At 44.9% G+C, this 27606-nt stretch overlaps 1 protein-coding gene across 17 annotated transcripts in view; it reads left to right on the top strand.

Moving 5' to 3' along the window:
* The window catches only part of DOCK2 (dedicator of cytokinesis 2), a 477583-nt gene that overhangs the window by 90122 nt on the left and 359855 nt on the right, over positions 1–27606 (top strand). For 16 of the 17 annotated variants that reach the window (XM_081520659.1, XM_081520666.1, XM_081520650.1 and 13 more), the window contains 8 exons: positions 3813–3911; positions 5665–5737; positions 5842–5945; positions 7905–8088; positions 8540–8637; positions 11484–11573; positions 13799–13899; positions 14704–14838. In XM_081520659.1, the coding sequence (XP_081376785.1) occupies positions 3813–3911; positions 5665–5737; positions 5842–5945; positions 7905–8088; positions 8540–8637; positions 11484–11573; positions 13799–13899; positions 14704–14838 (884 nt within the window). The remainder of the gene's footprint in view (positions 1–3812; positions 3912–5664; positions 5738–5841; positions 5946–7904; positions 8089–8539; positions 8638–11483; positions 11574–13798; positions 13900–14703; positions 14839–27606) is intronic. The other variant, XM_081520660.1, reaches the window with a different exon arrangement.

The following is a 27606-nucleotide window of genomic DNA, read 5'->3' as shown; positions in this document are numbered from 1 at the left end:
CAGTCAGGCTGAAAGCTCGGCTCAGCCTGAATCAGCGGGACGACCTTGAGCACGTTACCTCACCTCTCTAGAGCTGGGAGTCTGCCTGAAAATGAGCCGAGCAGTGGAACCTTCCTGCAGTGAATGCCAGCTGAGGTAACCTACGTAATAGGCTTTCATTGAAGTTCACTGTTACCAGAGAGGTGGAGCCATCTCAGGCTTGATCCCCACCTGTGGACACTAACTGCCATCTGCCCATGATAAGCCTGGCCTCGTCAGCCTAGAGCACTTTCAGACTCAAAGTGTGTTTAGACCCGCACTTTCAGACTCAAAGTATGTTTAGACCCCTGATGTCCTCTGTTCCTCAGATGATTCCTACAAGGTAGACAGTGCTTGTGTCTGGAGTCTGATTTTTCCCTTCCACTGCAGTATATCCACCAAGGCCAAGTTGGCATTAACTTTTCCAGGCTTCCTTCTACTGACCTGAAGCCAGTTAGGAGCTCTCGTTGCTAATTGGGAGCCATGGGGAAAGTTATTGTCTAGGCTCACTGGAGACATCACTTCAGTGCAGTTCAGTCGCTCAGTCACATCTGACTCTTTGCGACCCCATGAACTGCAGCATGACGGTCTTCCCTGTTCATCACCAACTCCCGGAGCTTGTTCAAACTCATGGCCATTGAGTCAGTGATGCCATCCAACCATCTCGTCCTCTGTCATCCCCTTCTCCTCCTGCCTTAAATCTCTCCCAGCATCAGGGTCTTTTCAAATGAGTCAGTGGCTAAAGTATTGGAGTTTCAGCTTCAGCCTCAGTCCCTCCAATGAATACTCAGGATTGATTTCCTTTAGGAGTAACTTGATCTTCTTGTAGTCCGAGGGACTCTCAAGAGTCTTCTCCCACACCACAGTTCAAAAGCATCAATTCTTTGGTGCTCAGCTTTCTTTATGGAAACATACACAGATCTATATTTTCCCAAAAACTGGGTCCCGTTTTTGGTCACCATGCTCTCTCTATACACTTGGTGATATTCAGGTGTATCTCTGAAGTGTCTATGGGGAGGGCACTGTCATAAGTCTTTCTCAGAATAATGTTTTCCTCAGCCTTAGGCAATCAAAAATTTTCATCATCAAGATGCTGCTGCTGCTGCTGCTAAGTCGCTTCAGTCGTGTCCGACTCTGTGCAACCCCATAGACAGCAGCCCACCAGGCTCTGCCGTTCTGGGATTCTCCAGGCAAGAATACTGGAGTGGGTTGCCATTTCCTTCTCCAGTGCATGAAAGGGACAAGTGAAAGTGAAGTTGCTCAGTCGTATCCGACTCTTAGCAACCCCATGGACTGCAGCCCACCAGGCTCCTCCGTCCATGGGATTTTCTAGGCAAGAGTACTTTTGTGGAATTCAATTGCCTGCTGTACAGCAGTTTTCCTTTCACCAGAGATACATGTGTGTTTTCAGTTTTTATAAGCTACATGAGATTCACTGGAGCTACAGAAATGCTAAGCCCATAAATGTCATGAGATATAAATCTTGGGAGGCAGAAGGCATCTAGGCCATTATGGAGGGAACACTGGACCAGGGGTTGGAGGTGTGAGGTGTGGCCCCGGGGCTCCTCCTGTGGGGGCAGGCGACTTAACCTCTCAGGGTTTCAGTTTGCTCAGTGTTGAAATGGGGAGAATGACAGTCGCTGTCAGAGGTGGTTGTGAGGCAGTTTGTACAAAAGGCAGAGCATAAGGCTGGTCACATAGCACTCTCTACATGGGCAGGATAACTTTGGAAGCGTGTTTTTAGTTCAGTACCTAAGAAGCTCTGGAAGGCTCCATCCCACTGAAAAGAGGGTTGTGTGTCCTCCCTCGCTTGCAGTTCTCTGGCTATCCTTGTCGTTTTAGGGATAAGCTTTGAAAGGATGCTATATCCTGTTCAAATGGTTTCAATCTGGCTGTAGGTAGCATCAGTCTGTATTGAAACAAAACTCATTCTCTCCCGATAGCTCAGAAGTATGGAGCAGGCTCTCAAGTAAGAGGGACAGGATTGTAGCTTCCCATAGCTTAGCTTGCTGCACCAGGGGACCCAGAGTGAAGGTATGTGGCCAGCTTTGGTCATTCAGCCTGGTAGGAGATCCACCAGAGAATCTTATGGAATCTGGTGAGAAGCATGGATCCTTACACTATAAAAAGCCCAGAGACACACTGTTTGCAATTTGGGGGCTTGGGGCTGCAAAACCAATTCTCATGTCCCTGGATCTGAAGACTTGAGGTTAAAATCTCTTGTTCTGTTTTAAAAATTGACCCCAAGACTCTTCTGGGTGACCCTACCTTAGATCTTGTTTTGGGACCAAACAACTGGAATGAACACAGATAGAATTAGGGGCTGGCATACTCTGTGGCTCAGCTGGTAAAGAATCTGCCTGTAGTGCGGGAGACCTGGGTTTGATCCCTGGATTGGGAAGATTCTCTGGAGAAGGGAAAGGCTACCCACTCCAGTATTCTGGCCTGGAGAATTCCATGGACTATGTAGTCCATGGGGTCGTAAAGAATTGGACACGACTGAGTGACTTTCACTTTCATACTCTATTGCAGGGCTTCCCAAGTGGCTCAGTGGTAAAGAATCTGCCTGCCCCTGCAGGAGATGCAAGAAATGTGGGTTCGATCCCTAGGCTGAAAAGATCCCCTGGGAGAGAGCATGGCAACCCACTCCAGTATTCTTGCCTGGAGAATCTCATGGACAGAGGAGCCTGGCAGGCTAGAGTCCCTGGGGTCGCAAAGAGTCAGATATGACTGAAGCGATTGAACATGCACACACGCATAGTCTATTGCAAGATAATTCCTTGTTACTGTGAGGGTGATTTTTATGGCAAAGAATAAATACCCTATATTGGTTGTTCTTTTCTCACTCTCTCAGAGTGTCCTTCCTGCCTTTCTGCTCAAAGCCAATGTGGAATCTTTCTTTGAGATCTTCAACTGTCATTACCTCCAAGAAATATTCTTTGAGCCTTTAGGGAGAACTGAAGTGACCTCTCTCAGTATTACACAGTCAGCCCTCCATATCTAAACCTATGGATTCTGCATCTGCAGATAAGGAAGGTCAACTGTACTACATCATTTTATATAAGAGACTTGAGCATTTATGGATTTTTTTAATCAGTAATGGGAAAGATGGAAACCAAGCCCCGAAGGATACAAAGGAACTGGATACATGTATCTGTCATCACTTCATGTTGCCTAGTGATTTCTCTGCTCATATAGTGTTTCCTGCACCACACTGTGAGCCCTCATGTCAGGTTTACTGTCTGACTCATGCCCGTATCCCAGTGCTTAGCCTGGGCTGGTGTCTGGAACATGCTCCCTCACTGTGGGCTTCCTTAGCCCACACTGCCCATGTGTCTGTCTGAAGGTTGATCTCCCTCCCCTTGCCCAGCTTCTGCTGGGACCTCGATGCGTGAGCATCAGAAATCCATTGGAATGAGCTGGTGCCTGGCTGATCTGAGGCTGTTGTAAACTTTGTGCAATTCAAGTATAGGAAACAAATAGGATTAATAAGACTGGCAGCAACTCCAAGGCTGGTTACCCGTGACAATAGGGCAGCCATGTCAGCACCTACTGCGCTCTAGTGATTTCCAGAATGCAAGTAATAGAACCTCTGCAGTAAAGCAGCTGTCACTCCTGGGGCCAGGCACACTCATGGATAAATCTGTAATGTAGAAGGGTACCTGGCAGAAGGCTTAAAGAAGGAAGGGTTATCTCAGGCCCTACGGCCAGCCTTGGCCTTGGCCCAAAAGTGTCCAAGCATAGAAAATGACAATTCTATAGTGTTTTCTCTCTTTTCATTTTTCTTGGGTCAGAATGCAATTTGTGTGGGAGCTGGGGACAAGCCTATGAATGAATATCGGTCCGTTGTATACTATCAAGTCAAACAGCCACGGTGGATGGAAACAGTCAAGGTAATAATAAGAACAATAATAATAATAAACAATAACAATGATGATAATAATTGCAAACGTGAATCTAGGGACTCTAAGACACCTCCCTAAGACCTGAAACAATGCCCTATCCTGTGTCTGGTGGTGTGTCAGGCAGTGGAAAAAGTGACCCAGTGGGTGAGTGCCTTAGTTCTCTTGCACACCCTTCACTGGTCAGGACCTGGTTGCCTTGGAATTGTCAGATGGTCTCATAGACTGTGCCCCAGCCATCAAGTTGTGTCCTTCTATTCAGCAGTGAGGAGTGATGGAGCTTGGGAGCAAATGTGAAGCTGTAAAAAGCTATTTAATGCTTGGAAGATCCCCTATTGAGAGGGTACGTCAGATGGAAATGGTGTTAACCACAAATATTTGCATTACCAGATTGTCACGCTATAGCAGAAGGGAATAGTGTGTGTTAGAAATAGAGTATGGAATTAATTTAGTGAACAGTGACGCTTGATCACAGCTTCAAATATCTCTGTCTTGTAATTAATAGCAGTTTTTACTCACCCTGTGCTCTGAACCCAAACTGAAGGTACTTGTAAGGCTTCCCTTGTGGAGGGAGCTGTTCAAACCTCAGTGGTTCTTGCCTTGTTACTGGTATTCCTATGTTCCCAGTGGGTCTCCCTGCACTCAATCTCTTCAGAGTGATGACCTGCCCATCTCTGGGGTCAGAGACCTATTAGACCAGGTTGCTTTCTCTTCTCTGTGTTCTCTTGCATCCCAGTTATATCTCTCTGTGAGCCCTCATCACATGGTGATAATTATGTATGGCCCTGTGTAGGCTGTGGGCTCTTTGGATGCAAGGACCCTATCTAATGTCAGCCTGGCCAGTGCCTCACATAATGGTAGTAATGATTCAATGTGCAGTGAAAGAATGAACAACAGCTGCCCATGTGACTCGCAGTTCTTTTGCTCTGAGACGCATAAGCAAGTGATTTTTTTTGGGGGGGGGGGGCTCAAATTTCATTCTCTGGATCAGTGCCCACCGAAAACCTGAGTGGATTTCCCACAGGTTGCTAAGCCTGAAATGCACAATGCAGAGATTGCTGTGGAGCTTTGGGAGGTGGGCTAGTCCAAACGCAGGCCAAAAGCACCTCCATCAAGGATACAGCAAAGACCACTCACTAGGCAGTGAAACTGCGTGACCAAGGGGTGATGGTCCTGGCCCAGTGTCCTTGGAGGAATAAGCATCTGAACGTGTGTCTAAACAAAGATGGGAATGAGCCCTAGGATGTCTCAGATATGATCAGATTCAAACATTTTTATTAATTTACATAAATGACAGTCTTCCAGCAAGCCCTCTAATGAGCATTGTTAATTTGCAAAGCCCTGCTGCAATTGCCTGAACTCCTGGAGTGTGTAAGGAATATGTGCATCATGCAGTTTGCAGTGCATCAAATCCTGTGCTAAAGTTATGTGACTTTTATATCAATTTGGGGAGATTCATTTTTCCTCACTATAATTTACGGATCCCTTTTCATTGGCTGGGAATGCAATTTGCCAAATGGATTACATTTGGTACTTTATTTTCTCTTCATTGCTAGTTCTTAGGTAATTTATTTACAGTTCATCAGGCTTGATGAATGGGTGATATATAAGCACACAGCACGCTCAGTTAAATGGCCAGGCTGCCTTTTTTGGGGGGAGGGCAGGGTGCGGTGGGGAGGGCAGGGTGCGGTGGGGAGGGCCGTTTAACTCATTGTCTCCTGAGCTCTGGTCTCTGCCTGCTGAGGTGGCTGTCCCTATTGAAGACATGCAGAGGATCCACCTGCGATTCATGTTTCGGCATCGGTCATCCCTGGAATGTGAGTACCAAATGGCATCTCTGAGGCCCTAAAAGGAGTGGGGTGGGATCACTGGGTGGCCCGGGTATCATTTTCTTTCCTAACCTCAACAATGCCATTTTCAGCTAAAGACAAAGGAGAAAAAAACTTTGCCATGTCCTATGTGAAGCTGATGAAGGAAGATGGGACCACGCTGCATGATGGGTGCCATGACTTGGTTGTCCTAAAGGTACCATGTCTCTGTGCTGTGCTCAGCTGTGATCGACGCTTTGTGACCCTGTGGACGGTAGCCCGCCAGGTTCCTCTGTCCATGGGGTTTTTCAGGCAAGAATATTGGAGTGGGTCACCATTTCCTCCTCCAGGGGATATCCCCCCCCCACCCCCCAGGAACCAAACCAGTGTCTCCTGCATCTCCTGCATTGCAGCAGATTCTTTACCTGCTGAGCCATCAGGGAAGCCCATGAGCTGAGATTAACTCTGCAGTGAGGAGCATGTAGGAAGTGAGGGGGCTATGGCAGGATTGCTTGGTGAATGAGAGCAGGGACCCCAGTGACATGCATCAGGGCTCTCCGGTTGTGAGACCTGGTACAAAGTCTGGACTTCTCTGGGCCTCCACGTCCTCCTCTGTGAGCCCTCAGTGAGTGAGTCTGAGAATCCTAAGAGTTATTCCATGTAAACATGACAATGATGGGCACATGGAACTCTCAGTAAATGGAAGGTTGTTACACACAGAATGGGCTTTGATTCTATGAGACACCTGTGGGATGTTCAGAAGACCAGCAAGAAATATTTGAGAGACTCATCACTGTAGTGAATGAGAAAAAATATTAGCACTTAGGGTTCTGATCCTGCTGTTGATTAACCTGGAGTCATCTTATGTGTCTTCCTTAGACTTGTTTTCTTTTGCAAATGGTGATGGTCATATTTATGACCATAAGATGACCCATGCAAAAGGCCCATGTAGAAGAGTGTAGATGTCAGCTGTGTTCTTCTTGCATTATGAGACCTGCACTGTTCTCTAGAAGTGTGTGTGGGGGTGTCTTCCTGATCGTACATGCTTCCCCACAACCCCACTCATGACAGTGGCATGCCTCTGCTGGCACCTGGCTGGAGGCAAAGGGTGTGGCTGTGGAACAGGGCAAGGCTAAGTGGTCAGCACAAAGATTACACTCTTGCCCTTGACTTTCTCAGCCTTGGAGGCTGGGGTTGCCCTTTTGCCTCTGGTCTGGATAGCAAAGACAGCCTCATCAAATCTCTATCACATGATACTCTTCTCTGAGTCTCTGTGACTTTTCCAGAATACTCCTTTTTTCTTCTGTACAGCCTCTGTTTTCTCATTTATGATGCATCCAGGTAGTTCTTGGCTTAAAAGCCATTCTTCCTCAATAGATTTACAGTACCATTTGCAGTCAGTTTTCAATTTAGTCACCTTCCTTAAGCCTAGGTCTCCTCATTTGTAAACTAGATGATAACAGTATCCACTTCAATAACAGCTGTTGTGAGGCTTAAATGATGTTCACTAAAGCAGATAGAGCACTTTGTGCAGCATCTTGTGCAGAGTAAGGGCTCCACATTTGTTACCTGCTGTAATGCCTACCTCTAGTCAGTCACTTCAGCATGCCAGGGGACCTATGTGTCTGTCATTTCACTAAGTGTTCTGTACGCATTATGCCATCTAGTCCACTCAAAATTTCTAGAATTTGCTATGAAGCATAGGCAATATGCTTCATAATCCGTTTAATCATGAGAAAAAATGAGACACAGAGAGACAAAGGAATATATTCAGAATAACACAGACTTGTGACTAGTAGAACAGGGTCTAAATCCCATCACTTTCAGAATCCAGTGCCTTTCCTTCTTTAATCCGATTCCTTATCCCGTTGGTGGGCTTGTTTGTGTTAAGATCTTATGAAACTTACAGTGAACTAAAATATGCTATTTGGGAATCTTTGATTCCCTCTGAGCCATTAATGAAGTCTATAGCGCCTTCGAATCTGTGAATGTTCAACCCCTTTCCCATTAATGTAACCTGGGCTTCTCACCTGCTTCGTGACGCATTGCTCCTCTGATAACATTCCTCGCGGTTCCTGACTCTCCCTGCCCATAGCGTGGGATCCGACCTCGCAAGCTCTGGGTAGCGCTGGGTGTGTGGCTTTGGCTGGGGAAGTAACTAGGGTGTTGTTTCCAGGGAGACAGCAAGAAAATGGAGGATGCCAGCTCTTACCTGACTCTTCCTTCTTACCGACACCACGTGGAGAACAAGGGGGCCACCTTGAGTCGAAGCTCCAGCAGTGTTGGGGGGCTCTCCGTCAGCTCCCGGGACGTCTTCTCCATTTCTACGCTGGTGTGCTCCACAAAGCTCACCCAGAATGGTACTGGGGCCATTGAGAGCTCTGCGTGTGTGTGTGTGTGTGTGTGTGTGTGCATGTGTATGTGTGTGTTTGTGTGTATGTGTATGTGTGTATATGTGTATGTGCATGTGCGTGTGTTTGTGTGTATATGTGTGTTTGTTTGTATGTGTGTGTTTGTGTCTGTGTGTGTTGGTGTGTGTGTGTGTGTGTGCATGTGTGCATGTGCATGTGTGTGTGTATGTGTTTGTGTGCGTGTGTATGTGTGTTTGTGTATGTGTGTGTTTCTGTGTATGTGTATGTATGTGTGTGTTTGTGTGTGTGTATGTGTGTGTTTATATGTATGTGTATGTGTGTGTGTGTGTGTGTGTGCGTGTTTGTGTGTATGTGTATGTGTGGGCAGGCCCGGGGAGGTCCTGATATGGACAGTTTAGGCCAGTAAATAGTAATTCTGCTTGTCTGGACTCTATTTTAGTGGGCTTGCTGGGTTTGCTTAAGTGGCGTATGAAGCCACAACTGCTACAGGAGAATTTAGAAAAGTTGAAGATTGTTGATGGGGAAGAGGTGGTAAAGGTAAGTGGGACCTCATTTTGCTTGTTTTCATCCACCAGGGTCAGACCTTTAACTCATGAGTGGCTTTGGGGAAGAGAGAAAGTGTTCAGGGAGACAGGACAAATTTTCTTCTGACAATGGGAGACAGTGTCCCAAGTTGGCATTAGAAGCCTTTATTGATAAAGCTGGGGAATGATGTGGTTTAGTGACGCTGAATGTTGAGCAGGAGAAAAGTCTGGCTGTGCTCAGTCTCTGGAAATAGATCAGCACTGGTATAGATCCCAGCTCAACTACTAGCCAACTTCATGTGGTAGTATTATCAATATGACATATTTGGCAGAGTTGTTATGAGCTTTCAAGAAGAAAAATACTTAAAAATTACTCAGCAAGTCTCTTACACATAATGTACAATAATTGAACTAAAGCATATGAAACATACAAGGTTAAACAAGGAGTAAATATTTACTTTTGTTGTTATAAGTTGCTATAGCAGTATGATCTCTCAGTATTATCTACATGTTGCTGTTAGAAATAAAAAGTATTCTTGTTTCCACTTCTTTGAGAATGTTATGTGTTAAACATGAGGAAAGGAAAGACATCAATGCTCACATTTTAAGTGAAACAAGCAGAAAACAATGCGGATGTCAGATGTTTTGTTGTGTCCACATGGTGGTGGAGAATATAGTGTCTGAAGTACAAATCTAATTAAAGCAACCCTCTCTCCAGCATTATGAATTGGGACAAGTGTTTCCTGGTGATCGTTTCTGTTAGGAACTCGGTACAGCTGGAAACTCTGAGACTGAACATCTTTATGTAGTAGCTCTGTGTTTTGACTGTAGGAAATATTGACACATGTCTTAGCGGGGAGAGCTATCAAGTTTCAGTTAATTGCCCATAGAAGGAGAAGCAAGGGTCGAATTTCCAGATCAATGCTTTAATTGTGCACCATTGACCCACCTACCCAGTTCAGCAATGGCAGAGAAATTCTCCAGACATTCTTTTACAAGGTCTGTCACCTTTAGGCAGCTGGAAAAGTCATCTGAAAGGGAATTCTGTTGTCTTCCTTTGCATTCTATTTTTCTTTTGATCAAAAAATTGTTATTGACATATACTCTACATATCTTAAGAGTACAGAGCACTTACCTTAAACGTACAGTTCAGTGTATTTTTATACATGTACATAACTGCAGAGGAACCAGAGATCAAATTGCCGACATCCGTTGCATCATAGAAAAAGCAAGAGAATTCCAGAAAAACTACTTCTGCTATTTCTGCTTCATTGTCCACGCTAAAACCTTTGACTGTGTGGATCACAACAAACTGTGGAAAATTCAAACTATGGAAAAGAGATGAGAATACCAGACCACCTTGCCTACCTCCTGAGAAACCTGTATGTAGGTCAAGAAGCAACAGTTGGAATCAGACATGGAACAGTGGACTGGTTCAAAATTGGGAAAGGAGTACGTCAAGGCTGTACATTGTCACCTTGCTTATTTAACTTATACACAGAGTACTTCATGCAAAATGTCTGGTTGGATGAAGCACAAGCTGGAATCAAGATTGCCGGGAGAAATATCAATAACCTCAGATATGTAGATGACACCACCCTTATGGCAGAAAACAAAGAGGAACTAAAGTTGTTAAAAGTGAAAGAGGAGAGTGAAAAAGCTGGCTTAAAACTCAAAATTTAAAAAACAAAGATCATGGCATCTGGTCCCATCACTTTACGGCAAATAGATGGGGAAGCAGTGGAAACAGTGAGACTTTATTTGCTTGGGCTCCAAAATCACTGCAGATGGTGACTGCAGCCATGAAATTAAAAGACGCTTACTCCTTGGAAGAAAAGTTATGACCAAGCTAGACAGTGTGTTAAAAAGCAGAGACATTACTTTGCTAACAAAGGTCCATCTAGTCAAAGCTATGGTTTTTCCAGTGGTCAAGTATGGATGTGAGAGTTGGGCTATAAAGAAAGCTGAGCACCGAAGAATTGATGCTTTTGAACTATGGTGTTGGAGAAGACTCGTGAGAGTCTCTTGGACTGCAAGGAAATCCAACCAGTCCATCCTAAAGGGAATCAGTCCTGAATATTCATTAGAAGGACTGATGCTGAAGCTGAAGCTCCAATACTTTAGCCACGTGATGTGAAGAACTGACTCATTAGAAACGATTCTGATGCTGGGAAAGATTGAAGGCAGGAGGAGAAGGGGACGACAGAGGATGAGATGGTTGGATGGCATCACCGACTCAATGGCCATGAGTTTGAGCAAGCTCTGGGTAATGGTGAAGGACAGGGAAGCCTGGCGCTCTGCAGTCCATGGAGCCGCAGTGTGTTCAACACGACTGAGCGACTGAACAGCAACAACAGCACAACTGTGTGCCCACCAGCGAGATCAGCATGCAGTCCATTTGTATCAAAGCAGTAGATTCTCTCTCAGCCCCTCTTAGTCAGCAACCCATTCAAGGGTAACCACTCAGCTACCAAGCTGACCACCATCATTGATGATGGGTTTTTGCCCGTTTACTGAGTTTCATAAAAATAGAGTGATAATAAACATACATTTTGTGTCTGACTTATCTTACTCTGTACAATGCTTACAAGAGTTACAGTCATCTTTCTACGTAGAAATAGTTTGCTCATTTTTATTGCTGTGGCGTGTTCTGTAATATCAAAATACCACCCTGTATTTATCTACTTTGCTGAAGATGGACAACTGGCTTGCTCCAGTTTCTGGCTCTTGTGAGGAATGGACCTGGCCCTCCTGAGCAAGGCACATGGTGTGTGCCTTCATTCTCTTGGGTGAACACAGAGGGGTGGGACTTCTGCATCACCTACATCTTTCTTATGAGACCTCCGTTATTTTGCCCAGTTTCTCCAGGATACTCTGGATGCACTCTTCAACATCATGATGGAGCATTCTCAAAGTAATGAGTATGATATCCTCGTCTTTGATGCTTTGGTAAGAGAGAGGGGGCCAGTGTTTTGTGACATTGGGCATTAACAGTGTCTCACTGTGAGAGAACTTATAGCCCACATGGACTTTTCCATGAATTTTTTTGCAGGCATTGTAATATTCAGCAACCAGGCCAATAAAGAAGCTCCTATTTCCCTTGTTAGTTTTGAGCTGATTTGAAAGCATGGGCAGAGGGATTAAAATGGGAGTGTTCAAATGTTGATGGTGATTTGGCCCTGGTTGAAAGTACATGAAGCTGAATATCATGAATATTCGCTTGGGCTGTTCAGGAATTTTGGGAGCGAATCCTTGGTCAGGTTGTAAAGCACCCCACGTTTCTAACTCTTTTACTTTCTTCCTCCTCATTGTCTCCAATTTAGCAGTCAGCACACTCCTCCTGCATATCCAGACCATCTTTCAGTGGGTGGTACACCATTCAGATCTGTCTTCTTACCATCTTTTGAAATGGTCTGTGCCTCCTCTTGCCATTCCAACTCACACCTTTTCAGTGTCATGTCAAAATAAACATAAGAAACGTCCACACTAAGATGTCAGTGACCAAGAAAGTATGAAAGTGTCAACACTTTGTGTCAGTGACATTTACATTTTTTTTTTTACCTGTTAATTATCAGCTTTATTTCCTTTGAAAATACACACATATTTTGAAATGTAGAAGTTTAAGGTTGTTGGATTTTTAAAACTCCACACAGACACACCAAAGAAATTCATACCAAATGAATCACTCCAGACTGCTAAGTTCATGTACTAACTTAACTCCACGATATTCAGGATAAATGAGTTAATACTATAAACACTTAAAACAAAAACAACCAACAGTCATATTATGCTGCTGTAAGTTGAACAATCAGTGTGTGGGTGACTGACACAAAGAATTTCAGTGGCAAACTTAGAAATCCTTTAAAATACAGATGTGAATTCACAGTGAGTTGATGCAACCATTCTACATCTGGGAAAAATATTCTCCTTGTGAATTCTAACAATGGATAAAATACCGTGTTTTAGAGCAGGACCATCCCTAGTGCTTTGACTTCAGCCAGACCTTCAAGGTTCAGACGAGGCAGACAAGAGGAAGGCTTCAGGCAGGAGAAGGGATGAACTCCAGAATGGGATTAAGTTGTCAAATGCCAGAACAGTGAAGCCTGCTTACATGGAACACAGTTACCTGTCAGAACAATGGGAATTAAAAGGAAAATACTTAAAAAGTTAAGACACATACTCCCAACACATGTGTGCCATCAAGTCATAGGGGAGATAAAATTATTCTGGATCAAGGTCCAGTCTGAAAAAAATCACAACAGCAAGAATTTGAAGAGCAAGACACACACACCTCAGGTTGGCTGAGTACATTGCCAATGTGTGGCTGTATTTTCTTCAAGGGTCACTACTGTATTTGATGGACTTGAGAAATGCTGGTAACTTGTAGAAAAAGCATAACAGGATACTTTTAAATAAAATATTGGACCAGGTCAAAGCTGAGCATCCCGTGGGCTTTCAGGTCTATGCATCAGTATTTAAAACAAGGAGGGAAAAGAGCAGCTCTCTTCATATTTTCAGCAAAGGTCTTTTTCAGAAGTTCAGACTTTTTAGATTAAATACGCAGACAATACTGTGGTTAAAGGGAAAACTCAGGGAGGGCCTCCCACTTCTCTACATGGGAAGAAAACTTAAAATGCTGCTGCTGCTAAGTTGCTCAGTCATGTCCAACTCTTAGCGACCCCATGGACTGCAGCCTACCAGGCTCCTCCGTCCATGGGATTTTCCAGGCAAGAGTACTGGAGTGTGACATTTACATTTTTAAAGGACTAACTTGGAGACAACTGTGACTTAATCCATCACTTCCCAAGAGGGCTTCCTATAAAGCTAGCCTTAAGGAGAAATGTTTCCTGAAGAACACTCACTTGAGAACTCTTGGAGATTTACAGTGCACAAAAGCGTGTAGAAGGCTCTGATAAGTGCTGCAGCAAAGAAGGTAGTTTAAGGTTGATAACTTGAGATTTCTCCAAGTTGTCTGACCATGAAACCCTTTTATCTTATGAAACCCTTCAGGAAACACTTTTTAGAAGAGATGCTACCATAATGTAAAGGACTAAAGATACATTAGTGAACTAATTACTGGGCAAAAGAATTTGATAGGGATTTAGTTGTATTATGTGAGTATGATTCCCTCCTGGGCCCGCCCCCAAACACTGACGCGTTGGCTCTTTCTGAAGATCTATATCATAGGTCTCATTGCTGACCGGAAGTTCCAGCATTTCAACACCGTCCTGGAGGCTTACATTCAGCAGCATTTCAGTGCCACCCTAGCTTACAAGTAAGTAACTGTGAACCCTCTACTTGCCCTGCCAGGTGCCTAGGTCACAAGAAACTCGAGTAGTTTCTTTTTGTCACCAGACTGTGTGAGTTCTACATTTTCTGACAAAACCCCATCTGGCCTGTGTTAGCTGGATTCAATAAAAACACGCAAACTCATAGGTGGGTATGAATATTTTATGGTGGCAGAAGTACACGGCAGTGTTTGCTCATTCATTTATTTAGTCCATTAATCAGCTATTGTTTATTGAACAACTATTTGTGATAGACAAGGCTAGAGAAAAGAAAGTGTATATGACAAGTGGCTCAGTATTGTTTATGTATAGAGGGCTGAGGGCTAGAGATCAGAGATGATGCTGGAAAAGGTGAAGGAGGCTGGAAAAGCAGGCCAAGTAGTTCGAAGTCTACCCTGCTGATAATAAAGAAAGAAGGAAAATTCCCAAGCAAAGGAGTTCCATGATATTAAAAGAACATTTTCTGTGGGAAGAAAAAACTGCAAAGAACATCATAACCACCACCATCCCCACTCGCAACTTCATTGTGACTAGTTTTCCCAGTGAAAAGATTTTTTTTCCATTGGTTTTTTTCTTTGCTGGCTTTTTGTGGGCAGGAAATACTTATTCATTCCCTGTATTAAATGGATATTTTTAAGCAGAGTTATTTTTATGATGTAAATGAGTGAGTGAGCTTGGCTATACTACCACCTTTAACCTTTGATTGAATGCCTTGTAATTTACTAAGCAAACTAATTACCATGCTGTGGGCTGAAAAGGGATGTGTTTTTAAAATATAATCCCTTATTCAGAAAATTGATGATGGTGCTGAAGACTTACTTGGACACTTCCAGCAGAGGAGAGCAATGTGAACCAATCCTAAGAACACTGAAAGCTTTGGAATATGTATTCAAGTTCATTGTTCGGTCGAGGACATTGTTTTCACAGTGAGTACTTGTTCTATAAGATTGATCGATTAGCTCTGCAATTCCTCCAGGACACAACAGTATTTGTGCCATTGGAGAAACTCTTTCACAAAATTACAGCCAGCCATTGATTAAAAACAACTTAAAAATCCAACTTAGAGATTTATGAATAGGTGATAATTGTTCCAAGTTCATTTGGGGAGAAAAAAAGAAATCATGTGTTGAAGAGTTATGTTTCCGCCAGTGAATATGATTTGTGATTTGAGGCTCGTCTGCATTTCACCTAACATTCTTCATTTGATCTGAGTTATGATGAAAGCTTTCTAGGAATCTATATTCCATGGGGATGGGGAGGCACAACTCAGAAAATCTGACATTTATTTGGCTCTAGAAGGATGTGCATGAAGATGAGCTGTTATTTGCAGTTGATCTGCCTGTCTGTGAAATCCTAGTGGCCAAAAAGGGAGCTGACATGTTAGAGCACCAGAGATTTGATATGTGATGGTCAGTATCACAGAGGTTAGCTGCCCTTTTAAAAGACTTTAGAGATGGAGCCATTCAAATGCAACCTGCAAAATAACAGTTTATGTTCATACTAGCTACAAGGCAAAGTTAGGCAGGGGATTGGTTGTGTGTATGACCAAGTTGGCTGTGTGTTATGGGAAATAAGAAGCAGCATCCAGGAAATGTACTGTCTGGATTCTTGCCAAGTTGACTCAGGGGGAAACAGAATTTTGTTTTACTTTGCACTATTGAAAAATCTCAGGGGTTAGGTATGGCTGGATCCAGATGCTTGGTGCCATTCAGCTAGTCTTTGTCTCTCTAGATCGTGGCTCTGCTTTCCTTTTGTCAGTCGCCTTCTGAGGCAAGTTGTCCAATGTGGAAGCTACCAGATTCATATTCTACTAGCTTAAGCAATTCTAGGTTCCTTGTCGTTATATCGAAATCCTATGCCAAGAACTATCTGATCATGTGCTAAGATCTTAAATAGTGTGACCACGGGAATGAATACATAGATTGTGCACTTATGGTCTCATGTCTACCTCTGGTCAGCAACTTACGGTATGAACTTGTTTACTTGGAGGATGGTGTCCCCCCAAGTAGAAGTCTGTAACTCATCATTTTGACCAAGACACTGGATGAGTTACGGACGCTTCATACTCAAAGTCTGCTGAAATGGGTAATCATTTGAGATTCTCCTTTTTAGGAGAATTCTCTGATATTTCAGTTGATGACTAGAAAGAGATGAGTGTTTTAAACCATGTCACAAAGCATATGTCACTTAGGCTATTTTAAAATTGAAGGATCTGTTTCAATTCCTCTGTTTTGTCAGATAGTCAAGGTGAAGATCATGTATTGAAGTCTAAGGGGTATTATTCCAAATTCAAGAGATACTTGTCAATTATTTGAAAAGCAGCAGGGGACAATTGTGAGTCTTGGAGGTGTTCAAGGATTCAAACATTGTAATTCCAGATTAGGCCATGATATCTTATCCCATATCCAAGTGAGAACTTTAGATCTAACAAGAAGAACATTTTTCTGTGTGTCATATCTTATACCTCAATTTGTCCTTTTGATTTATGTCTCCTCCCCCCTCCCCTCCCTCCCTCCCCCTCCCTCCCCCTCCCTCCCCCCTCCCCCCTCCCCTCCCCTTCCCCTCCTCCCCCTCCCTCCCCCCTCCCCCTCTCCCCTCCCCTTCCCCTCCTCCCCCTCCCTCCCCCTCCCTCCCCCCTCCCCCTCTCCCCTCCCCTCCCCCTCCCCCTCCCCCCTCCCCTCCCCCTCCCCCCTCCCCTCTCCCTTTCCTCTCCCCCTCCCCTCCCCCCTCCCTCCTTCCTTATCTAACCTCTCTCAGTCTTTGTCTGTTTCTTCCAGTGGAACACAGGGCATTTGTAGATTTGCTTTCTTCTTTTCTACCTGAAGGTCTCTCATCTTGCAGAGGCCCCAGATCTTCATTCAGTACACATTCAGTGCTATTGGAACTCTAAGTGATTTTTGGCTTCTTAAGAAGAGGGATAATCTGTTATTCTCTGCTGTACTCCCAGCAAAGAATATATAGAACATAATTGATACTCAAAAAATGTCTGTTGGATGAAGTGTGTTTTGGGGACTAGGAGACGTCTCTAAGGTGACCCAGACATAATCTTGAATCCTGTCTCATGAATAGAAATATAGGCTGACCAGCAAGGAGTGTCTAGGACCTCATGCTAAGGTAAGGTAGGTCTTGCTCATTTTAGACTCTTTCATGATGAATTCTCTTCAGCAGAGCCTCAAGGACATTGGGAAGTAATGGTGGTATTTCTGCAAACTAGGAGGACATTTTATTTCAGAATGGTAGATAGCTGTTTCAATGCTTTGAGATTTCTAAGCCAGCTGGTAGGAAATCGTTAATATAATTATTGCTTCGGGAGCTTATTGTGTCTGGTATTGTGTTTCTGTTTCCTGTTATTCCTTTGTCTTCTTTCCTCATTGCACAGTTACAGCTGATCCATTAGTTGTTCCCTACCATCTTTTCTTTGTGCATACTGCACACAAGCATTTACAGGGCCTAGGGATTTTCCTGTATCAATATGCAGGATGCAGTAAGAGAGGAAGAAAACTTGTTGAGAAGGAATGGAATTTTTTAAAAGACTGTTCATTCCTATCACATCAGTTCAGTTCAGTTGCTCAGTCGTGTCTGACTCTTTGTGACCCCGTGGACTGCAGCAGGCCAGGCTTTCCTGCCCATCACCAACTCCCAGCGCTTGCTCCAACTCATGTCTATCAAGTCAGTGATGCCATCCAACTATCTTATCCTCTGTTATCCCCTTCTCCTCCTCCTTTAGTCTTTTCCAGCATCAGGATCTTTTCCAGTGAGTCAGCTCTTCGCATGAGATGGCCAAAGTGTTGGAGCTTCAACTTCAGTATCAGCCAAAGAAAATGATTTTCCTTTCCCCTCTTCTTGTGTCACTAGCTCCTGAGTCAAAGTCTGGGTGGGTGTCTCTGGCCCATACTTGTACCATAGTTACAGTGGAGCAGGTTTGAGCTTCTGTCAGAGGGGGAAAATGTGGAGAATTCTAAATTGTAGGAAATGTGTCCAAAAATGCTGAGTGGCCAAAAATGTGACCAATATCCATTGGGCTTTTCTTGAATGACTGAGCCCCTGGGAGGTATAGTGCATAGTGAGGAATACTCAGAAGGAGCTGAAGTGATTCTGTTCTGGGTGCTGAGATTCTCCACAAAACCCCTTGCAGTGACTTTTATCCTGAAGCTCAGACAGCCAGCTGAGCAGATGCCCAGGGTTTCTGAGTCTGTGGAATTAGAGTCTGCAGTAGCCTGTGCTTCCCTTGTCCACACGATGGACATTCCCGTAAGAGCTCCCCTTCCTGTGGCCAGGCACACAGAGCAGACTGCAGAGTTCCTGTAAGCTTCACTTCCTCAACGAGAGAGGATCACGAGACCAGCTCTACCACGGCATTGGCTTCCACATGTCTGTGCTTCTTATAAAGCCTAGCACTGCTGTAGGCTGGAGTAGAGGGGATGCTGTGGGATGTGGTTATAGTCACACTGTCCTGGGCAGTGTTGGCTCAGTGATGGTCCATGCATACTCTGCACACTTCCGTCCCCATAAGCACCTGCCTTAGTGAGGGACCGAGACTTTCTGAGCCTCAGTTTCCTCATTTGTCAATGAGGATAAACCAGCTTTATCCTAGTGTTCTGATGGTGAAATGAGATTATTTGCACAAAGTGTCTCTGTAGTATCTGATATTTATTCCCCAAGCAAAATAAACCTGTTAGCTGTTATTATGTTTTCAGCTAGTAGAGACAGAAAGGGTTCTTGTTTCAAACACTCAAATTTAAAGTAGAAAGTAGAAGTTTTAGTGTCTTGCTTCGTGCTCAGACTTTCGCTCACTGTTCATGCTGCACGAAACGGTTCTTGCTCTTTAATTTTTAGGAAGAGGGGACACCTTTACCACGTGTCAGTGCTTTTTGAGGACCTCAGTGGAGGGAGTATTTACGGCCCCATGAATTCATCTGGGTCTCTTGCTGGCGCCTTGCACGGCCCCTGCTTCTGTCTGCGGGTCCCACTTCCCTGGTGTGTGCGGTCAGGCCCCTCTGGCCCAAGCAGCTGTGTGCCTAGCTCTCTCTGATCCTTGCCTGCTCTACCAGTCCTTTCTTTTGCATCATGTCTTCTGCTCTCATACAGGCCTGCTCAGCTCTTGCGTCCTTCTCCCCCCCTGCTTTTAGCCCTCTCCGGTGGGCCGCTCTGCCGTCACACGCTCCCCCTTCACCACGCTCGTCCACATCCTTGGCTGGGGAGGCAGTCGGCTTGGGGCTTAAAGGCACCATCTCTGGAGCTAGGCTGCTTGGGTTTGAATTCTGCATTTGAATCCTACCACTACCGATTACTAAGGTTTATGACCTTGGACAGATTACTTAATCTGCCTGAAGCTCAGTTTCCTTGTATATAAAACAGGCATCAGTGGAAACAGTGGCTCACTTTATTTTTCTGGGCTCCAAAATCACTGCAGATGGTGACTGCATCCATGAAATTAAAAGACGCTTACTCCTTGGAAGGAAAGTTATGACCAACCTAGACAGCATGTTAAAAAGCAGAGACATTACTTTGCCAACAAAGGTCCGTCTAGTCAAGGCTATGGTTTTTTCAGTGGTCATGTTTGGATGTGAGAGTTGGACTATAAAGAAGGCTGAGGGCAGAAGAATTGATACATTTGAACTGTGGTGTTGTAGAAGACTCCTGCGAGTCCCTTGGACTTCAAGGAGATCGAACTAGGCCATTCTAAAGGAGATCAGTCCTGGGTGTCATTGGAAGGACTGATGTTGAAGCTGAAACTCCAATACTTTGGCCACCTGATGCGAAGAGCTGACTCATTTGAAAAGACCCTGATGCTGGGAAAGATTGAAGGCAGGAGGAGAAGGGGATGACAGAGGATGAGATGGTTGGATGGCATCACCGACTCAATGGACATGGGTTTGGATGGACTCTGGGAGTTGGTAATGGACAGGGAGGCCTGGCATGCTGTGGTTCGTGGGGTCACAAAGGGTCAGACACGACTGAGCGACTGAACTGAACTGAACTGAAAACAGGCATGTACTGAACAAGGAACAAGCCTTTCTGGGTGGTTGTGCAAACGGATAAACTAATGGGCGTCAGGCAGCTGGACAGTGCCTATTGCATAGCAAGTACCCTCAGCTCTGATTACCTGCTTAGTGCACCTCACCCTTTACTCCCATCAGGCTTCACACACATGCTCATTTCCTGACTTCACCTCCTGCTCTCTCGCTCTGTGCCAGCCTCACAGGCCTCCCTGCTGTGCCTCAAGCCCCCAGTGCAGGGCGTTTGTACCCTTCCCCAGACACCCACTTGCTCACCGCCTGGCCTCTCTTAAAGCTTTATTCAAATGCCTCCTTCACTGCCCTGTGTATGATGGCAGCCACTGCCCCTGGCACTCTTGATCGCCCTCCTGTTCTCTCCGCCTTTTGTCAGTTCTCCTCCTTGTGGAACCTATCACATGTTATAAGTTATGACATCACAACCCTCTCCCTGCTAGAGTGTCAGCTCCATGAGTCTGATTATTTTGTTCCAAGCACTGTTTTGTTCACAAGCACTGAGAACAGCTCCCAGCACATAGTAGGTGTGCTCAGTCGCTCAGTCATGTCTGACTCTTTGCGACCCCATGGACTGCAGATTGCCAGGCTCCTCTGTCCATGGGATTCTCCAGGCAAGACTACTGGAGTGGGTTGCCATGCCCTCTTCCAGGGGATCTTCCTGACTCAGGGACCAAACCCATGTCTCTTGTGCCTTCTGCATTGGCAGGCGGGTTCCTTACCACTGGTGCCCCCTGGGACGCCCCACATAAGAGGTGCTCCTGCAGTAAGAAATGGGACAGCACATCTATCCCCCTTTCACGAATGAGGAAGCCGAGGCTTGATTCAAGCTCAAAGGTCACACAGCTAAGAATTAGCAGGGCAAGCTTCACATTTCACCTCATCTGAATAAGCAGGTTCAAGAACTGGAACTGGACCATGCAAGTGTGAGTAGGGCTGGCCAGGAGCGCTGTCCTGAGAGGCAGCAGCTCTGGCAGGAAGGGTCAGCCGCTGTGAGCTGCTGGGGCTGCTGAGAGGCGCAAGGCTGTGTGGGCACCAGTGCTGCATCCACCCCCACGCACCGTAGGGCTTCAGTGAAGAGTGATGCCCTGGAGCAGCAGTTTTCAGGAAGGGTGTGCCCCCGGCATGGTGAAGCTGCCCCTGCTACCCTGGCTTTCTCTGCACGATCTCCTAAGAATGAAGGAGAGCTGCTGTGGGGCCTGCCCAGCTGAGCTCACAGGCTTTGGAAACAAGTCAGGGAGAGAGGAATGCGCTGAGCATCCTCACAGGAGCAGCAGGGTCTCCAGGAGTCTCCCTGCTCCCCAGCCTGCCCCTGGGACCTGGCAAGGCTGGCCATGGCAGGCACCGTGTTCTTCATCTGCACCGGGGCTGCTGCTCCGTTAGCACAGGCTCGGAGGAGCACAGCTCTCACCTCGAGTGGACGCCGCCTGTCTGGCTGTGTTTGCGCAGGCTCAGGCGTCCTTGCCCTTTCTCTAATTGCCTTCAGCAGCAGATGATTCGATGCTCTCTGATGCCCGCTTTTGCCTTTTTATTTTTGCATCTTGCTTTATTCTTCTTATCCTGGCCTCCCCCCCTCCACCCCGCCTCCACCTCATCTTTCCACCAGTTCAATTTCTTCTTATGTAAATATTATATACTAGCCTATCCTCCAGGTCATGAATATGTTAGGCAGAAGGCTGTACGCATAAAGCTCAGGCATGCCTAGTGTAGCCTGCAGTCAGAGAGCATACATAAGCCTCTGCCGTTTTAAACAAATATGAATTTAACTCGAAGGTACCTGCCAGTGTGATTTGTTTTCATTGTTCACGTATGAATAAATGTTAGAATGTAATCATCTGTTTATGTTGAGGATGGGTCGGAATGCTGGTCATATTGCTATTCCTGTTTCTCTTGAATGTAATTTGTTGGCATATTAATGCCATTTTTTCCTGTGTGAGCCTCGGTTTTCAGCTTTGAATATAATTTCACTTTTTGACGACAGTAATGGCTCAGTAAACTTCACAATTGCAGTTAATGGAATTATTTTATGATAACATTAACTTGGTATCAGATCAGAACAGAGAAAACTGTCATCAAAGGGATATCGTCAAGCAGTTACTTTTCTTTAATGTATTATCTATTTAATGAGTTTCTACAGGGCAGAGGGGAGGTAACAGCCTATTTCTTACAAACATATGTGAAAGCACTTTGTAAATCATTAAGTGAGTTGTCCTTATTATAACGTGAAATTGCACGTATGCATGCACTTTAAAACAGCTTTCTTTCTCCTTTGTATATGGAGATATGGATAAACTTTTATTGAGCACCTATTATGTGCTAAGGACTTTGTTAAGTGTGAGGAATTCTTAAAATTAATGTCAGACTCCCTCATGCAGTGGCAGTTTAGTGGGCAAGAAAGACATGCATGCCAGCAATCAAATGCCAGCATGCCTGGAATAAGCAATGAGATATGATTCAGCAGAAGCTTGCAAATGGTTCCTGGGGGCAGACAGGTTTGAATGACAGACTCGATCTTGGGAGGATCCGTCATTCTTCTCAGAGGAAGTGATCTTTTAAACTAGACATTGAAAGGTATTTGTGAATTCTGTCCATGGAAGAAAGGCGAATCAAGAACTCCAAGTAGAAGGAACAACATATGATACAGAACTTAGTCTGAGGACCCTTTATAAAGCCTCTCCTTTGTGTGTGGCCCTGGATCGTCCTTCACTGTACCTCACTGAATACTGACGACAGTCCTGCAAAGTATCAGTATTATTATATCAATTTTATATTCATTTTACAGAAAGGGAGATTGAGGCCCAGAGAGGCACAGAAAGTGACTTTAGGTCATGCAGTTAGACGTTGGCAGGGAGGGATCTGACGTCAAAGTCTCAGTTCTTTATTTTATCCTGTGCCCGCCAATGAACAGCACTTTTGTGGAACCATGGCTAGTGGGTGAAGCTGCGGTGGTGGAGGAGGGAGGATGTGTTTGAAGTGAGGAGTTGAAGCTAGATCGTGAAACACCTTGAATGTCAGACCAGGGAGTCTGACGTCACCCTCTGTGCTGGGGGGTGTTGGCATAGATGCTGCTTTCCTTAGTCAGAGCACAGGGTGACTACCCCGGGGTGGGAGGGTACAAACTCATCCCCTGGGATCAGATAAAAATATTAAAATTTCTTAATTTTGTCCTAAAATGAAGAAGTTAAACCTTATAAACATTTGACTTAGAATAGTAGGTGGATATAATTTATATATAAACAGGCATGTAATCATACTTAAACGTTTTTTCTCATAGGAACACTTTTGGAAATTGCTGCTTATGGCAGTGGGGAGCCGTCACAATTCTAAAGCAGGGGATTAACATGATTAGATTAATGTTTTAGAAAGATTAGTGTGAAGTAAGGTTAGTACGAGGGCTTCCCTGGTGGCTCAGACAGTAAAGAATCTGCCTGCAATGTGGGAGACCTGGGTTTGATCCCTGGCTTGGGAAGATCCCCTGGAGGAGGGCATGGCAACCCACTCCAGTATTCTTGCCAGGAGAATCCCGATGGACAGAGGAGCCTGGTGGGCTACAGTCCACGGGGTTGCAAAGAGTCAGACATGACTGAACGACTAAGCACAACACAGCACAAGGTTAGTACATGGGCGATGGAGGAGGGGAGGCAGGAGATCAATAATGAAGCTACTGTAATAACCCAGCTGAGAGGGCTTGGACTGAGACAGTCACAGTGAGGCTGGAGAAGAAGGGAAGCAAGAAGGTAAGGGTTTACAGATGGCAGGATTGCCCAAACACATTGAACATGTGAATGAAATGGATGGAGGGGGACCGTCAGCTGGTCTGACATTGAACTTTGTGGTCGGTTTTATCAGGTTTTGCTCATCAGCATGATGAGTGAAGGAAGGAGGAGGTTTTGGGGAGAAGACGACGTGCTTGGGACATGTGAAGCTGGTGGTATTTACTGGCATGGCCAGATGGAAATGCACAGCAGACTGTTAGATACAGATCTGGAGTTCAGGGGAGTCGAGAATGGAGATATGGCTTTGGTAGAAATTGTATCTCCTCTGGTAGAAAGAGGCATTTGAAGCTGTAGCACAAGGTAAGCAATGCTATAAAACTCAGAATGAAATGCAGGAGATTAGCATATTGGAAGGATGATGAGGGGAGAGTCCTGGGGAAGGAGGATGAGGAAGGGAAACAGGAAGAATTGGCATTACAGGGAGGGGCCAGGAAAGGGAACATTCCCAGGAGGTGTGTCAGTAGCATCAACCATTACTACGAGGTCCTGGGAACTGAAAACTGATCAGGAGCAAGGTATTTCACATTTAGGAGATCTTTGGTGAATCAGCCAAACCTGTCCCAGAGTTTAGCCTCTTTCCTAATATCTAACGAGGAGGCCTCTGAGGGCAGAGGGATCAGGCTTTGACTGATTTCCAGGCATCTGCATGTGAATCGCTTACTCTGTGGATTACTCTCTGCCAGGGTATACTCCTAGACTGCCTTTCCCCACCATCCCTCAGAAGCTGAGCCAATTGTTTCCATTTGTTTCCAATCTCACACTCTGGTTACAGCATAGGGTAAAATGCTGGTCTTATTTGCTTCCATTGTCCCTTGAAATGGTTTAATTTTGCAGAACAAGATGCTACAGACAGTTAAGGCAGAAGCCGTAAGGACACAGCATATTCATTCTTCCAGGCTGAAGCAGTAAAAGATTTCCTTTTTTTGTTAACTCCTCGTTAGAAGTCTAGGAGTTAGCTTGCTGACAGAATCTTTGCCTTTGCACAAAAATAACTGTTTCTGTCAAATGCTAAGGTTGACAATTCCTCAGAGAATGACTTGGGTGGTATATCAATTTACTGATAAATATGTAGGTTTAGAAATGTGCTTGCAAATCCCTTGTAACTAAATATGAACATGCAGTATAAGAAAGGGTCTAGTTTGCCAGAGGGGTGAAATTCACCAGGCTCACCTAATTGTTGGGGATGCAGAACTGATCACAAGGACTCGAGGTACTCTATGATCCATTTCAAACACACTTAAGGCAGGCATCACCCCAAGTAGAACTTGTTTCCTTAATAGGAAGTACTGAATAATAGTAAGATTGTATGGGAAAACTGGAACAAAATTTTGGCCTACCCAATACGTTACTCAGTTGTTGGGATTGTTTCTTATTGTGTCTTTGGGATGGATGGGAAGTTAAAAAGGACTTAGTTATGAGGTACGTAAGATCACTTTCCTTCAGATCTCCAAACTAGTTCCTCTGTGTCTCAGATCTACTCGCCCAGCTCAGCCAGGTGCAAAGACATTCATTCAATTCAGTTCAATTTTTCATTCATTCAGTAAACATTTTTGAGTCTTACTACTTGGAAGTTCTATGCTAGGATACTGCAGTGAACAGACAGATGTAGTCCTGCCCCCCATGCTTCCCTTGTATAATACTATGGGAGATAAAAAATAAACCTCAAGTCACTGCAAACCATGATAAATGCTGGTAAGGGAATTAAGTAAGTAGTTGAGATGGGTGGTCCAGCACCGCAGTAAATAATTCCAATAACTGCTTGTATATTGTGGGCCAGTGGCCTAACCTCTGTGCCTTTAGTTTCCTCGTCTCAAATTGGAATTACTTCGCAATGCTATTGTGAGGATTCTGATGAAGTGACATATACACTGTGATGTGAAGAACAGGGAGAGTCCAGCCACAGGGGATGGAAGGAAGAGTCCTTAAGGGAGGGAGAGTCTGAGCAAGTGAGCTTGGATGAGAAAGCACTTCAAAGAGTTGTTGTTTTTTTTCCAAAAAGTTAGAGAAGACATGGACTTCCAGGTGATGTCGTGGTAAAGAATCTGCCTGCCAAGGCAGGAGACGCAGGAGGCACGAGTCTGATCCCTGGATGGGGAAGGTCCTCTGGAGTAGGAAATGGCAACCCACTCCAATATTCTTTCCTGGAAAACTTCATGGACAGAGGTGCCTGGCAGGCTACAGTCCACATGATAGCAAAGAGTCGGACACAACTGAATACGCACACGGGCACAGACAGGGGAGACTAGTGTGGCTGAAGTGCTGAGAGCAGAGGGGAGATTAGAAAGGTTAATCTGAAGGGAGAGGCAGAGCCTGCCTCGCAGAGTTCCTTCTAAGTGTATTATGAAGTCCTCACAAGGCATGTAACTGAAGGCGCTTGCTGGGAGGTGGCAGGCTCACACTGGGTGGAGCGTGTCTTGTCATTGCACCAGTGTCCTGTAGCTCACACATGGATTGGGGGCAGCTGCCTGGTCTACTGTTGAGGGGGCCGCTGAGCCTGGGTGTAGAGCGGGCTGTAGAGGGAGCTGTGACTGATCAGTGCCACCTGAAATGGCAGCTCGGTGGAAAGTGACAGAATTGCTAATCCCTGAGTAAATTAATTACACAACCCAGGATAGGGGTGAAGGACTCTGAGTACAAGCAGAGTGCTTGTTGTTCTACAAAGCATTTGTGTTTTAGGTGATAATAATTCCACATGTAAAATTGAAACACGTGTGTTTCATGAACCCCCACAACCCTTTTTGGTTACCTGCTGTAAGATTCAAAGACATAAGCTACCCATATTTAACTGGGTGAGGGAACACACAGCCTGTACGACCCCACTTTGAGTAATCCCTTCAGGTTTTTTTGTTTGTTTGTTTCGCTATATCATCTCTGCTAAGCGTTCTTGTTCTACAATCACATCTGCTATTTTTTTAACACCATATATGTTTTATCAACCATGAATTATTGCTTGTAGTTTTGGGAAAGTTTTTAAAAATATATAGTCACCGCTTAACGATCTGTTAATGTACGGGTCAGAGACCCATCTCACCCTAAGCTGCAGGTAGTGTCGGTCACTTGATTTGAGCATCAGAGTGCGCTATGCTGATATGCATACTCGTGTACAGTTGAAATTGTCCTCAGAAGAACATTTTTCCAAATCACAGTTAGCTCAGCTAAATAGTATCATTAATTGTTATTTCCTGATTTCCTACCAGATGGGCATTCTGGAGGGAGGGCAGAGCTGCCCGTCTTGGGCACCATAGGGGTGATAAAGTGAAGAGCTTGTCCACAATCAAATGCATTTTGTGAACAAGCCGTAGATGGTAACATTCTCATGTCAACAGTTCAGAATATCCCAGGAAGCATGAGCCACAGCCTTTTATATTGCTAACCTCTCTCTCTTCCTCAAAACACTTCCTCCCCCTGATGTTTATAGCATAGAGCTCTTTTGTATCCCTGATACTTCTCAGACCCTTTGGAGGTCCTCAGTGCTCATTCTGGCCCAGTCTTCCTCTAACTCAACTCCCTCTCCCTAGGTGACTGAATTCAAACCTATTTCTTCAGCTATAGCTTCTGTGCAGATCATCCAGAAATCCAGCTTGACCTCCTCACCAAGTTCCATATCTGTGTATCTGATAGTTTACTCAATATATTTTGTATTTCAAAGGCAACCAAAGTTAGCATAGCCAGAACCTAGCTCATGACGTCCCCTCTTCTCACTGACCCAATAGCTCAGCATATTGTTTGAGATGGACAAAAAGGGATTTTTGACACTTCATTTTTTCTGGGCTTTCTCCCCCATATAATCTACAATCAAATCCCAACCTTTTCGCCTCTTAAACGTCTCTCAAATTCATCGACATCTTTCCATCTTCACTACCAACTTCCTATGTACAGCTCTCATCAGCTCCCACCGGGACCCCTG

This window comes from Giraffa tippelskirchi, chromosome 8 (assembly GCF_054371585.1).
Source record: "Giraffa tippelskirchi isolate mGirTip1 chromosome 8, T2T-mGirTip1v1.2.pri, whole genome shotgun sequence".
NCBI classification, from domain to species: domain Eukaryota; kingdom Metazoa; phylum Chordata; class Mammalia; order Artiodactyla; family Giraffidae; genus Giraffa; species Giraffa tippelskirchi.
This window is presented reverse-complemented; position numbering and strand designations above follow the sequence as displayed.